At 39.6% G+C, this 11,948-nt stretch overlaps 3 protein-coding genes across 3 annotated transcripts in view; 2 read left to right on the top strand and 1 right to left on the bottom strand.

Annotated features, from left to right (window-relative positions):
* Positions 1-1,134: 1,134 nt before the first annotated feature.
* Positions 1,135-3,284, top strand: LOC128735828 (tRNA (uracil-5-)-methyltransferase homolog A). Its single transcript, XM_053830313.1, has 4 exons — positions 1,135-1,392; positions 1,454-2,768; positions 2,829-3,133; positions 3,192-3,284. Exons 1-4 carry the CDS (start codon positions 1,189-1,191, stop codon positions 3,201-3,203), a joined length of 1,836 nt encoding a protein of 611 aa, XP_053686288.1. The 5' UTR covers positions 1,135-1,188; the 3' UTR covers positions 3,204-3,284.
* A 42-nt stretch (positions 3,285-3,326) lies between these two features.
* Positions 3,327-11,948, bottom strand: part of LOC128738762 (beta-1,3-glucan-binding protein 2-like) — a 13,750-nt gene continuing 5,128 nt past the window's right edge. The window contains exons 2-5 of the mRNA XM_053834116.1: positions 4,556-5,027; positions 4,309-4,492; positions 3,937-4,243; positions 3,327-3,883 (exon numbers count right to left, since the gene is read on the bottom strand). Coding sequence (XP_053690091.1) covers positions 3,327-3,883; positions 3,937-4,243; positions 4,309-4,492; positions 4,556-5,027 — 1,520 coding nt within the window. The remainder of the gene's footprint in view (positions 3,884-3,936; positions 4,244-4,308; positions 4,493-4,555; positions 5,028-11,948) is intronic.
* The window catches only part of LOC128734681 (zinc finger protein 37-like), a 22,241-nt gene continuing 20,109 nt past the window's right edge, over positions 9,817-11,948 (top strand). The window contains exon 1 of the mRNA XM_053828981.1: positions 9,817-9,947. The gene's annotated coding sequence lies outside the window, so the exon portion shown is untranslated. The remainder of the gene's footprint in view (positions 9,948-11,948) is intronic.

The following is an 11,948-nucleotide window of genomic DNA, read 5'->3' as shown; positions in this document are numbered from 1 at the left end:
CAACATTCAATCGAATATCTGTTGACGCAATTTAGGGTAATAATGGATGTTTTAGTCTTAAATTCATTTCGTTGTTGCTTGCATTGTTGTCTTCTCAGAGAGAAGATTGATTTGCATGGATGAATATTATAAACAGGGCTAAGTCAACATGTTCGCATTCGTGCGAAAGTCGTGAAGCAAGTTTGCAGAAGAAGAGGCTAGACGCTCGGCTATATTAACTCGGCCAACATTTTGTTTATTTCGAGCCCAACATATATGTTGGGTAGCTATAGTTCGACGTTCCAACCATCATTTTTGTTGAAGAGTAGCTTATTCAACTATTGTATAACTTAACACACCTGGAACCAGCGCTTAATTCACGGCTTGATCAGAGGGCTGAAAACAGTCTCGCAAAATTGGTGTCAAAATAAACTATAATGACGTCACGAGCAAAACCTGGGGATAATATTCAAGGAGCGAATAATAAAGTAACAAAACTATTTTGGAGTCCATTTTCTGCTGTATGCATAGTTTGGACACTTTCATTTGGTGTTGCTGTAGGTAACCAAATTACGTACAGCTGCTGGCAAATCAATCAATCATTCGTCGACTATTATTACCAATATATATATAATGGCAGCAGGATCGAATAAAAATTAATTACGCGTAAAATAATTAACCCTTGCATAAAAGCACAGACAAACAGACATAACTCTTGGAAGAAAAATCAACAAAAATTATCGTACCTCACCATTTAGCCTGAACACTAGCACCATCTATGATTGACATTCCCAAATATCAAATAGCAATATGGGTATCCCTCGAAGTAGCAAGTACTTTTTATGGGGAATTCCCCCACTTTCGTCAAAAAGCGCCACTTTGACCAAAACGGAGACATTCCCAACTAAGCCCAAATTTGAAATGACGGTTTAATCGGTACGATGAATGGAAAACGAGTGTTATGTCTGTTTGTCTGTGATAAAAGGTTTTATTTTCACAGAGGCAATTTTGGATTACGTCAAAAGTTCAGCGACAGGCGAGATCGGTAAGATCATCGATATGCGGCAAATCAATAATTTTCCCATCCCTTATCGACTCATTGTTTACTAACAAACGCACATGTCACATTCACATCCGTCACATTGCTTGTTGCTGAAGCGCTCCGTTGGGTATTGTTTAGTAGAAAAGCCGGAAACAGTTTACTAAAACATGGAAACAGCGCCACTATCTCTTCCCGAAGGTGATACCCCCAAAGACCTGGACATTGCAGGAGCAGAGACTGAGCTGAAAGAGGGAGCAGAAAAGAAGACTGCCGCAAAGGAAGATGAGTATGCTTACCTTGAAGCTACTGGCTTTACATCTGAGCTGTTTAAGATAGAAATTAGAAATTTACCGAAGCACTATGGTATTCATGTAAGTATTACACTATAATTGGTTTAAAACAAAATTATATTGATACAGTTTCTCATCATAGGAACTAAAAAAACTACTTAATGTTAAGCTGGAACTTGCAACGAACAAGATAAAAATAATGCGTCCAGGATGTCCGTTTCTATTTGTGTGTTTTCGCGACGAGCCGGAACGGCAAGCCGCGATTAAAGTGCTAAACGGTTACGTTTGGAAGGGCAAAACGTTACAAGCCTTTGAAGCCAAACCCGCTCCTGATCCGTTGGTTAAACGTCGTAACGAGGCCGCTGGTACGGATGGGATCGCTAGTGTTAAGAAACGCAAAACACTCGAAGAAACAGTAACTGCTTTGGCCTACCTTAGTTATGAGGATCAATTAATGCAGAAGCAGTCGGAAATGCGAAACGTGTTGAGTTCATTTGGAAACGAAATTTGGAGAATCTGTGTATCATTACGGAGTCATATCGAAGCGCAGAGGAAACTCAATGATAATCTTCCGTGCAAACTGGAATCGATAAGAAAATCTCCTCTAACGGATGGTTATCGGAATAAATGTGAATTTTCTGTTGGAAAGAATGAGCACGGTGAAACCACAGTCGGTTTCCGTGTGGGAAGCTATTCCAACGGTTTTATTGAAGTCGAGTCACCTGAGAATCTGAAAAACATTTCAGATAAAATGAAGATGACTGTTAAATTATTTGAAGAGTTCGTACGACAGTCAAAATACGAGGTGTACAGTCCAGAAACCTATCAAGGCTATTTTCGGCAACTGACGATTCGAACGTCATCTGCTACAGGAGAAGTAATGATTGTCGTTGGAATTCATCCTCAGTCGCTTTCCGAGGATGAACTCAAAGAATTTCAAGCATCAATCGTTGCTCACTTCACCACCGACAAGGCGAAAGATGTCGGTATAACTTCAATTTATTTCGAAAAGATCGAGAAACACAAACCAGGCCAGCACGTTAATCAAGTGGAGCACCTGTTCGGAGAGACACACATAGTGGACACTATTCTTGGGCTTAAATTTCGCATTAGTCCGTTAGCCTTCTTTCAGATTAACACTCCTGCCGCCGAGATACTGTACCAATGTGCTATTGATTTGGCAGATGTCTCGGAGAAGTCTTCAGTGTTAGACATTTGCTGTGGAACCGGTACGATTGGTCTTTGCTTCGCGAAACATTGCAAGCAAGTTTTAGGGGTAGAAATTGTCCCGCAAGCCATAGAAGATGCAAAGTACAATGCTGAGTTGAATCAGATAGAAAATTGCAAGTTTTATGCGGGAAATGCGGACGACTTGATTACGTCGTTGATCCGAAATGCAAACATTCAAAGTGGAGAAAACTTGGTGGCGATTGTCGATCCACCCAGAGCCGGTTTACGTAAGTTCGTGAGGATATACACCTAAAGTGATCGTAATTGAATTTTTTTTTTCTCCACAGACATTCGTTCGATCACGCAGCTGCGAAATGCTCGCGGATTGAATCGATTAGTGTACGTGTCCTGTTCGCCGCGGAGTGCCATCAAAAACTGGGTGGATTTGATGCGGCCCTGCTCGAAAACAATGCGCGGTGTACCATTCGTCGCAAAGAAGGCCATCCCTGTGGATATGTTTCCACACTCGCCACATGTTGAACTAGTGGTGCTTTTCGAACGTGAACCGGAGGAGGTAGAAGAACAGCAGACCGGAGATGATATCAAAGTTGATGAGAGGGACGATACGCAGAATGTACCAGCAAAAAATGAGGTTTGCTTTTCTGTTAAATTTACCAGTTGTAAGTGAATAAGTTTTATTAATTTTTTAGGACGAGTTATAGTTCTGGTGAGTATGATTGAGTACCTAACATCGTTTAAAATGAAATGTATTATTGCTGACGAGGAATACAATTGAACGGAAGCGCAGTATTTTTGAAATTTGAAAGAATTTTCTACAGTCGTATCTAAATAGCGTATACTTTGACGTAGTCCACCTGCAGAGTACTGTTCACGTTCCACGTGGGATACCATCTATCTCGTGCACTCCAAAACGAGTGCATGGCTTTGACAGAAAGATCTTTCCAAGGTTTCTCCTGGAATAGATGAAAATCATAATGACCGCCAACGCCGACGCCTAAACTAATGTAGAATTCTTTGTCGAAGGGTGCCATGCGATTTCCACTCAGCTTCCATAGATTTGCTATCTGTGGTTTTGTGGCCATCATTTCCCGAAAGAAGCCTTGTTCTGGGTCAATGTGGCAGTATACCTCCTTGTTTACTTCCATGAAGATGCCCGCAGGACTCCATGTAAGGCCAAACTCGTGAAATTCATCACTCCAATTGCGGGGACGTGTAAGTGTACACATTTTCGAGCAACGTAGTGGTTCCGCATTATTCAGAAGCACTCCACCGGATAACTGATTACGAAGCCGAGGCCCACCAGGTACGTAAGCCACTCGCATCAATCCAGAGGAATATTCGTCGCGGCCATAATATTCATTGCGCGGGTTGAGGTACAGTTCTGAAAAACGTTTCATTATATTTGATTCTTTTTGTTTAATCCAACATACTTACGAGGAAACACCCAATCTCCCCTGGGCAACTTTGCTCGGATTAGAATTTTTCCGTACATAAATTTGAACGAATTGAAAGTGGAAATTTGTGCAGTAAGAACCGGTGGAATCATATCAAAATCTATTTTCCGATCCCGTATACAATCGCGCGAATTTTGCACCCCAGTGCACTCAGAAGCAAACATAAATTTCGTATTGGTCGAACCGGGACCGAATTTGCTCTCAAACAGTGTCGGCTTGATAAGCAACTTCCCGTTGCGTATTTGGATGTTCTCTTCGAAGTCGGCGTAAACCGCAAATTCGTTATCCTACAATATATTTAAAGCCACCGTTAGTTAAAATTACAAAAATAGGACAAATAAGTCCTACTAACCGGATCTGACGCGAATCGATTTTCAATTCGCCATTTTCGCTCGTTTAATTTACCAGCGTCAAAAGTTTCTTCAAAAATCAACTTGCCAGGGCACACTCTTCTTCCGTTCACCTGCGTTTGTGCTGTATCGCATTCCTTGTGTCCTAGCTCCTCGGCACTGGTTTGGGTCGAAATTGTACGAGTTCTTATTAACGTTGGTGAATGAAATTCTTTCGATTCATATTCGAACGGGTCCATGGGGACATACGTATCCGGATCAACACCTTTAGTTCGTCGTTCGTTATTCTTATACACAAATGGAGGCAGTGTGGTAGTCTTTCGGCCGCCTCCACCGTCGCCTCTCGGCGTTGTGCCTGAATACTTGCTGACCTCGTGAACCCCATAGTTCCCACGATACGTTATTCCATTGTGCGCCATGATTGTTTTGAAGTAGATGACGTCACCAAGTTTTAGTTCGGCTTTTCGGTCCACAAAGGTGAAGCGACCATCCTTAGGTCGGGAAATAGTTTGTGCCCAGTCGCCAATCTCGTGTTCATCGAAGAACCGTTGGTTCGCTTTGCCATGAAAAGTGAACAGAGTGATACCGACATCGGCTGGAATCCAAACAATTAGTCCCTTCGGGTGATATACTTCGAAATGTGGTCTCGGTGGACGGTAACGCGATATCCGGCGCGGCACGGTAGCATTTAGTAGTGTAAATCCACATAATGAAATTATGGCTAATTTTTGATACAAAGATGTGAGCATCTTACTCGTTACAGATACGTCGAAATACTGAAGCTGGGAATAATTACGTTCAAAGGGGACCGTAATTTCCTTTCCGATTGCACTAGCTGGGTATGACGTATCCATCGTTCGTTTGAATCATAGCACTTAATACAAATTTGCGTGTTAAACATGCGGACGGCGTATTTCACAGCCATAAAATAATTGCTGGACCGTGAGAATTTGGCGGAATAATAGAAGGTGCACACGAATTATATAGAGCATACTATACTCATCATTATATAGAGCAATCAAAGCACATACGCTGAGGAGTGCAGTGAGTCTATAGACTTTCATTGATTAATAATCTTGAAACCTGTGGGCCGGACGAAAACTGTAATCTTATTTTTTAACGTAATTGATTATCGTATAGTAAAATTATTGTGAACGAATAAATTTACTATAAAGGATTTCAAAAATCGATCCCAGCTGTATTATAAATTTAAAAAACTGTAGTAGCGTATCAAAGAGCAAAGAGGAAGTGAGGAGAATGTTACAAGGAGTGCAATGTATAGGAATATTATCGTCACTTCCTAATTGATTTGGTACGTTTACAAATACTAGTAAAAATATGAAATTATAATTCGATGTTCCTGGCATTTATTTTGTGTGCGAAAATTTGCATATTCGTTAACTGCCCATTTAAATTCCATTCACAGTTTTAATGTTCATTCAGACATTAGGTAGATCCGATGAAGTAAGATAATAAATAATAAAATAATAATAAAACTGTATGCCTCACGGAAGTAGGCGCCAAAAATTAGCCACATAGAAGTAAAGCACTTCACGGTTGAATTACGTTAAGACACAGATGGGCATTTGCTAATTAAAATTATCGTAGAAAATGGACTGAAATTTTATAAAATTTTGTGCATATTTATGTGAATACGTGAATTTTTGATCATATGTAAAAGACCTAAACTTTCGTGAATCGCATAACAGTACCATTTTTTATATAAATGGGGCTGTTATGCGATTCACGGTAGTAAAACAGTATTTAAATGGAAAACCTCACCGTTTTCTATTTTGGCAATTTCTATTTATTCTTTTAGTGGTAACAATTTCAACAATTTTCTTGCGATTCGATTTCCCAGTTGGATCATTTACCAACTTCAAAAACTGTTGCATTAAAATTTCAATACAGATCAGCAATCTAGAAAAAATATCATTTGGAAAGTTTTTAGGTTCGCCATAGAGCTGAGCGTGTTAATGATTCATCCTCCGCATCCATACTCCGTTTTTTTGTACGCCGTCGAAGATCGTTCTTAGCACCCGTCTTTCGAAAACTCCGGATACCAGCTGGTCCTCCTCGAGCATCGTTTACGTTGTATGTCCGTAGAGAACAACCGGTCTAAAAGCAAAGCAAAGCCATGTGGGTATAAACGCCGTTTAGAACTTGACCCTTCATCGACAGACGGTCGGTTATTAGAGTACAGGATAACTACGGGGCTAATGCAAAGATCCTACTGACTCTATGACAGCACCGCCCTGCCGAGAAACGAACAAACAACGATTGGCTCGTTAGGCCAGCATCGAACCATGAAGCTAACTGGCCGGGCTAACAACAGGTCTAATGAGCGTCTTGTACATTTGCACATTTGCATTTGTACATTGAGCTTAGTCAGTTCGACCGCAATATTTTTTTTTCTTTCTTAACAATTACGTTTTAGTACATTATGAACTCAATAGGCTCTGACATTTGGATATGCGATACATAGGTCCTGGAAAGAGTTTGGCCTCGAATCCGGTTATAATTGGGTCCCGCTATAGCTTGGTTAGGTACAGAGGAACGTTATACAAACTTAGTCAGCGTTGCCCACCCGCTGCTTCACGTTTTGTCTTCTCCTGGAGACACTTTCAAGACCTTTGTTTCATTACTTTCTCTACCGTTCCCTCCGTCGACTGTAAAAAAAACTACCGCTATAAAAAATCAACCTCATTACAAAGCCTGGCCTCATTACAAAGGATGTAGCCCCCGGCATATTTTTACCTTTTTTTTCTTCTTTTACCTCTTCTTCTGTTGGGTACTCTTACCACTGCGTCCAATATTTTGAACTATTGTGGTATGTCCCGTTTATTTCTTTTACTGTACGCTTCAAGCTTACCTGTTACTTATTGAGGAAGTCATAGGCTGGTAGTTGGAGCGAGGCAGGTACCAACCAGGGATGACTTGATTTATGAACCTGGTTACCCTGATCGGCTACGCAAATCAGATCTCCCTAGGTTCTAGTAAACCCTTTTTGAGATACTGCAGTCTGCATCCTATTAGTGCTGAATTTCAGAGCAAGTGTCCCGAGGTTCAATATCATCTTGTACGAAACCGAGTTTCCGAAGATATTTACTCGGTCCATGTCCTGTCACAAGACAAATAAGCGTGCTGAGATTTCTCTTATTGAGACTCAGCAACTAATGAGTAACCTTAGTACTCGGCGTTTTAATTTTTTTGATGGTTTGAGTTATTGTACGACCATCTAATTGGTCATGACTGTTCGACTGTCCCATTGTTTGAGCTTAACCTTCAGCACATAGTCAGAGATTTAGCAGAATAAATTTGGACTCGTGAATGGAGAGTTGGAGCCACATCTTCGTCGTAAATTCACTACGAGTCGGCGCATTAAGTATAGACGAGGGACGGGACTGAACTTCTGATAGCGCATCATTCAGGTCCTGTCTCTCCCTTTTTCTCATCTCCACTCCCTTCGTTTCTTTGTTTCCGGTTGCTCGGTAAGAAATGGTCCACTACATCAGTGACCGGCTTAATGCAGCAAGAGCAAATTACTCTTGTGGGCGCCCTAGTACTCCACAGGCTCCGTTGCGGCTGGGTATTTATAAAAACCCCTCCACCATTCATCCCTCGGCTCGGTTCGCGTCACACCTTGGATTAGGGGTTTATCCATTCAGGTCATTGCCCAATAGCCATGGTTAGAAGCTATTAAAACCATCCTCCTCTTAGGCAGGGGCTGTGGAACCTCTGCTCTGGTTCTCAGTAGCTTCAGGTTCGTTCGAACATGCCTCTACAGAGAATCGTCATTTGCAGGCGGAGTTCCTCGGCATAATAAAATTAAATGCACATTAATGCATGAGATCTTATAAAAGTGATACAAATAAACATTGCTCTCAAGTTTTTATTTCCTACAGTTTCCTAACTATTGTTTTTCTTAAGTTTAAAAAACAGTCGATATCTCTAGAGGGCGCTAAATCTCTCCGAGGGTGGCTTTTCCCTAGTTCCGCCAATGCAAATGGCTAAATAATACAGTAAAAATCAGAAACGAATGGTTTTCCGTAAAAAAATTGAATTTATATTAAGGGGTTATATACAGTTAGAATTTTCGAAAAATTGATTTTCTGTTTATATCATTTTCGTAGTGTACATATATTTAAGTATGCACACCCACACGGAAAATTTCATGCCAATCCGGCAAATATTAATGAAGTTAAACGCATATTTCTAACGACGTGTCAGAGTGATTGCAGAAGGAACGCGAAACTTTGAACGCGCGAATCTCAAAACCGTGTTTTAAAAGTCGGTGAACAAGATTTCCCGAAAACGGCTGAATTTTCAAAAACAAAATATGTTAAAATACAGCCAAAATCTACTGCAAGACATATACAAATTTTCACTTTAATCAGTTAAAGGGGTTTCTCTAGAAAAATTCTAGAAAAATCCACTTTTTTAAGCCTCCTAACTGTATATAACCGCTTAATATGGAGGACCACTGTTCTGCTGTATAGACTACAGACGGTAGATAATCTACAGACGCGCAAAGAGCGTGGCATAAAACACCAATCGAACCGTCAAATCGAGACACCAAATGAGCAAAGTAAACAAACTTGTGTTTCGTATAGGCAGGGAAGACTAAGTTTTGTAATCTACCTGAAATATTAAAACTTTAACTATTGATTTACTAACAACATATGGATTAGTTATGGACTCGATATATCATATAATGCTTTGAAAAATTCAATTGGCTTGTTCAATTTGCAAAATATGCGTCGTAATTCGCGAAGTTCCATGGAACATACCTCGCGATTCACGCAACTTACTGCTGATTATAGGGAGATTGATCCAATTCTGACTGGTTGCCAAAACTGTTTAAATAAAATAAACAAAAAAAAGTGTTGCCGAATTGGTAATTTTTCTCTTTGCGCGTCTGTAGATTATCTACCGTCTGTAGTATAGACTGTCTTTGTTCATTCGTCATTAATCAAACTCGGTGGGCATTCGTAGTGTTGCCGTCAGTTATATTGTTTCAATTATAAATGATTAAATCAGGTTTCAGTCAGGGGCTTGCGATGGGTGCCATGTTTTTGTTGCCAACATCCTCAGCACATCTCGACAAGGTTGGCAGCAAATTTACCTGTCAGACGGGCGCTATTTCCTGCATTTCTTGCAAATAGCGCCCTTCGTTAAGTCGACTGTCAAACACCGTTCGTTAAGATAAGGATAGCACCCCGCTGGTTTCAGTGTTTTATTTATTTTGGTGATAAAATATTGCAATCACTCAACTGTTAACAGTTTAATTTAGTTTTAGTAGTAAAATTCGTGTGAAAATATCAAAATATATTGTAATTATTGTCGCATCAAAACGGTTCTAGGATATACTATTTGCTGGTGAGTTAGCTTCTGGCAACACGGATCTGAACACGCTTGCGCAAAATTAAATGTCAGTAGCGGAGAACATCGTTGTTTCGTAGTGTGTGTGCCATACCGGACGAACTGTCATCCGGGTACACATAGAAGAAAAGTGAAAAATCTTCTGCCGACCGTATCTAGGAGGAAGTTCCTGCTCTGCTCGCCGTAAATCTTTTCGATCGAAGTTGCCTATTTCAAGTGAAATCAGTTCTAATTTTTCGAAACTCTATTAATGGTTCTTGTAAGTAGGTTTCCAATGAAATCCGCGTGTTTGTTTGCATGAATTTGTTTGTCTTTTATGTTGTCATCCAAAGAAAAGAAACTCCTGCATGTCTTGTACATAGCCCCATTCGCTTATTTTTATTTGTCATTTTTCGCTTATCGTACCTAGATTTTGAATGAGAGTAAAGGCGACTAAAGGTCATGACAGTGGCGAATGACTGCATACGTCTTAGACTAGGAACCCTTTCTCGTAAACTCGACGATTCATTGCTTTTCCAACGGTACGTCTTTCTTATTTGTGCAGTAGATGCTTTTTTTTTTCATACTCACTGCACCCAACCCAAAAACAATTGAGATTAATTAGAAGCGCTAGTTTAAAAATAGAAATTGCGTAATGTGTTTTCTTTACTCAGCCAACGTTCCTAGGTAAATTTCGCTCGAAAAAATGCGCTCGCTAATCTTCATATCGCACAAATCCATCCCGGTTATCAGCGTTGGTCACCGTCGTGAGACGTGCAGGGGATTTTCGGGATGTCGCTCACATATTGGTAACAAATGATACTCATGGGGGGATCTGCAACCGCCCCAACGCTCCCTTCTTACTTTTCTTTGTTGTTTTTGTTTCTGCTGTATCGCGCATGTTTCCTTGCAGTAGTCGCAAGGTTCCGTTTTGTTACAAGTGTGTTTGTTATCAGTTTCGCAAACTACGAAAAAGACTTCAACGCTCGAATCCTGTCATATAATTTCTCGCCCTGAGTCAGCGCCAGTGATAGATTTCCGGCTTTGCTGGAATTTGGCAGTTAATTGTTTCTAGATTTGAGTTTGTTGGATTGACATTATTAGCATGAAGTGCAGTAATTTGCCTATCATTGGACGCTTCTTATGATTGGACAATACCTATTAAAATGCAGATTCCAGAAGTGTACGACAGGTTGGAAAATAAAATCTGGCTATGATGTACTAATATTAGCAAGCGAATTAGGTGTGCCACTACCTATTGGTAATTTACTCTAAATAGCGGAAAAATGAATATTTCCCACGACTTATTTCATCGAACTTACCAACGTCACAAAAAATAGCTGGTCGCGGAGTAGCAAGGCTTGTATATTTTAGTCGTGAATATTTCCCAATAAAATCTGATAAATTGGTTGATAGAATATGAATATTTCATTACTAATGAATACTGGACTCGATATGACACATTTTATATTTTTGAACGTCGCTTAATTGCTTGATGGCTATTTAAAGAAAAACGTTTTCTGTTTTGGAATATGGAAACTGTGTTTTGAAGGGTAATCATTATAAAGGAAAAATCTCACGTCGTTACATCCAAGGTAACAATTTCATCACATCGAGAAAATTGTCTGCATTTGAGCAACATAAATAAAACTGAATAAAAAATATCGAGGAAAACGAGGTTGAAGTTCGTTACATTGAATTTTAAATATAATTACAAAATGAAACAATTTCTGAACATTTATTTAACGTGATTAATGATTTATGTTGTCTGGATTCAAATCTATTTAAAATTGGGTAATTTTGGTTTATTATCGTTTATTATAATTTTGGATGTGCTACATAGGACGATTTGTGCTTCAATGAAAGTTACGTTGGACGCTTCGATTTCTCCAGGTTAATTCATTACTGCACTAAATTCGATCATTCGACGACTGGCTTTTTAGACCAGCATTGTACCTCGAAACTGGGCAGAAATATTTATGCATACTATATTTATGAGCTAGAAATATCGCTAAACATTTCACAAAAACTGCATGGAAATAAATTGAAGATAGTGGGGAAAATCATCTTTGTGGCTCATGCTTTGAACAGCAGCGAAATGAGAAAAATGTTTTTTGGTATGATTAAAAGATGATTGTTTCACATTTTTCATTGCCTGGAAAAAGGGAAATAATATTCTTTTATTTGTTTGTCCTAGTCAACTCGTCAACTGCTATGTATAGTTAATTAAATTTCTTTAAATTCATTTAAATGTCTTCAAAAAGACCAAATTTCAAAAAGA

The sequence above is a fragment of the Sabethes cyaneus genome, chromosome 2 (genome assembly GCF_943734655.1).
Source record: "Sabethes cyaneus chromosome 2, idSabCyanKW18_F2, whole genome shotgun sequence".
NCBI lineage: Eukaryota > Metazoa > Arthropoda > Insecta > Diptera > Culicidae > Sabethes > Sabethes cyaneus.
Note: the sequence above shows the minus strand (reverse complement) of the source record. Positions and strands in the feature narration are given on the sequence as shown.

Coding starts and splice junctions, on each gene's coding strand:
- LOC128735828 (XM_053830313.1), top strand. CDS start 1,189: ATGGAAACAGCGCCACTATCTCTTCCCGAAGGTGATACCCCCAAAGAC. Junction 1,393..1,453: donor CGAAGCACTATGGTATTCAT/GTAAGTATTACA, acceptor TTCTCATCATAG/GAACTAAAAAAACTACTTAA. Junction 2,769..2,828: donor TCCACCCAGAGCCGGTTTAC/GTAAGTTCGTGA, acceptor TTTTCTCCACAG/ACATTCGTTCGATCACGCAG.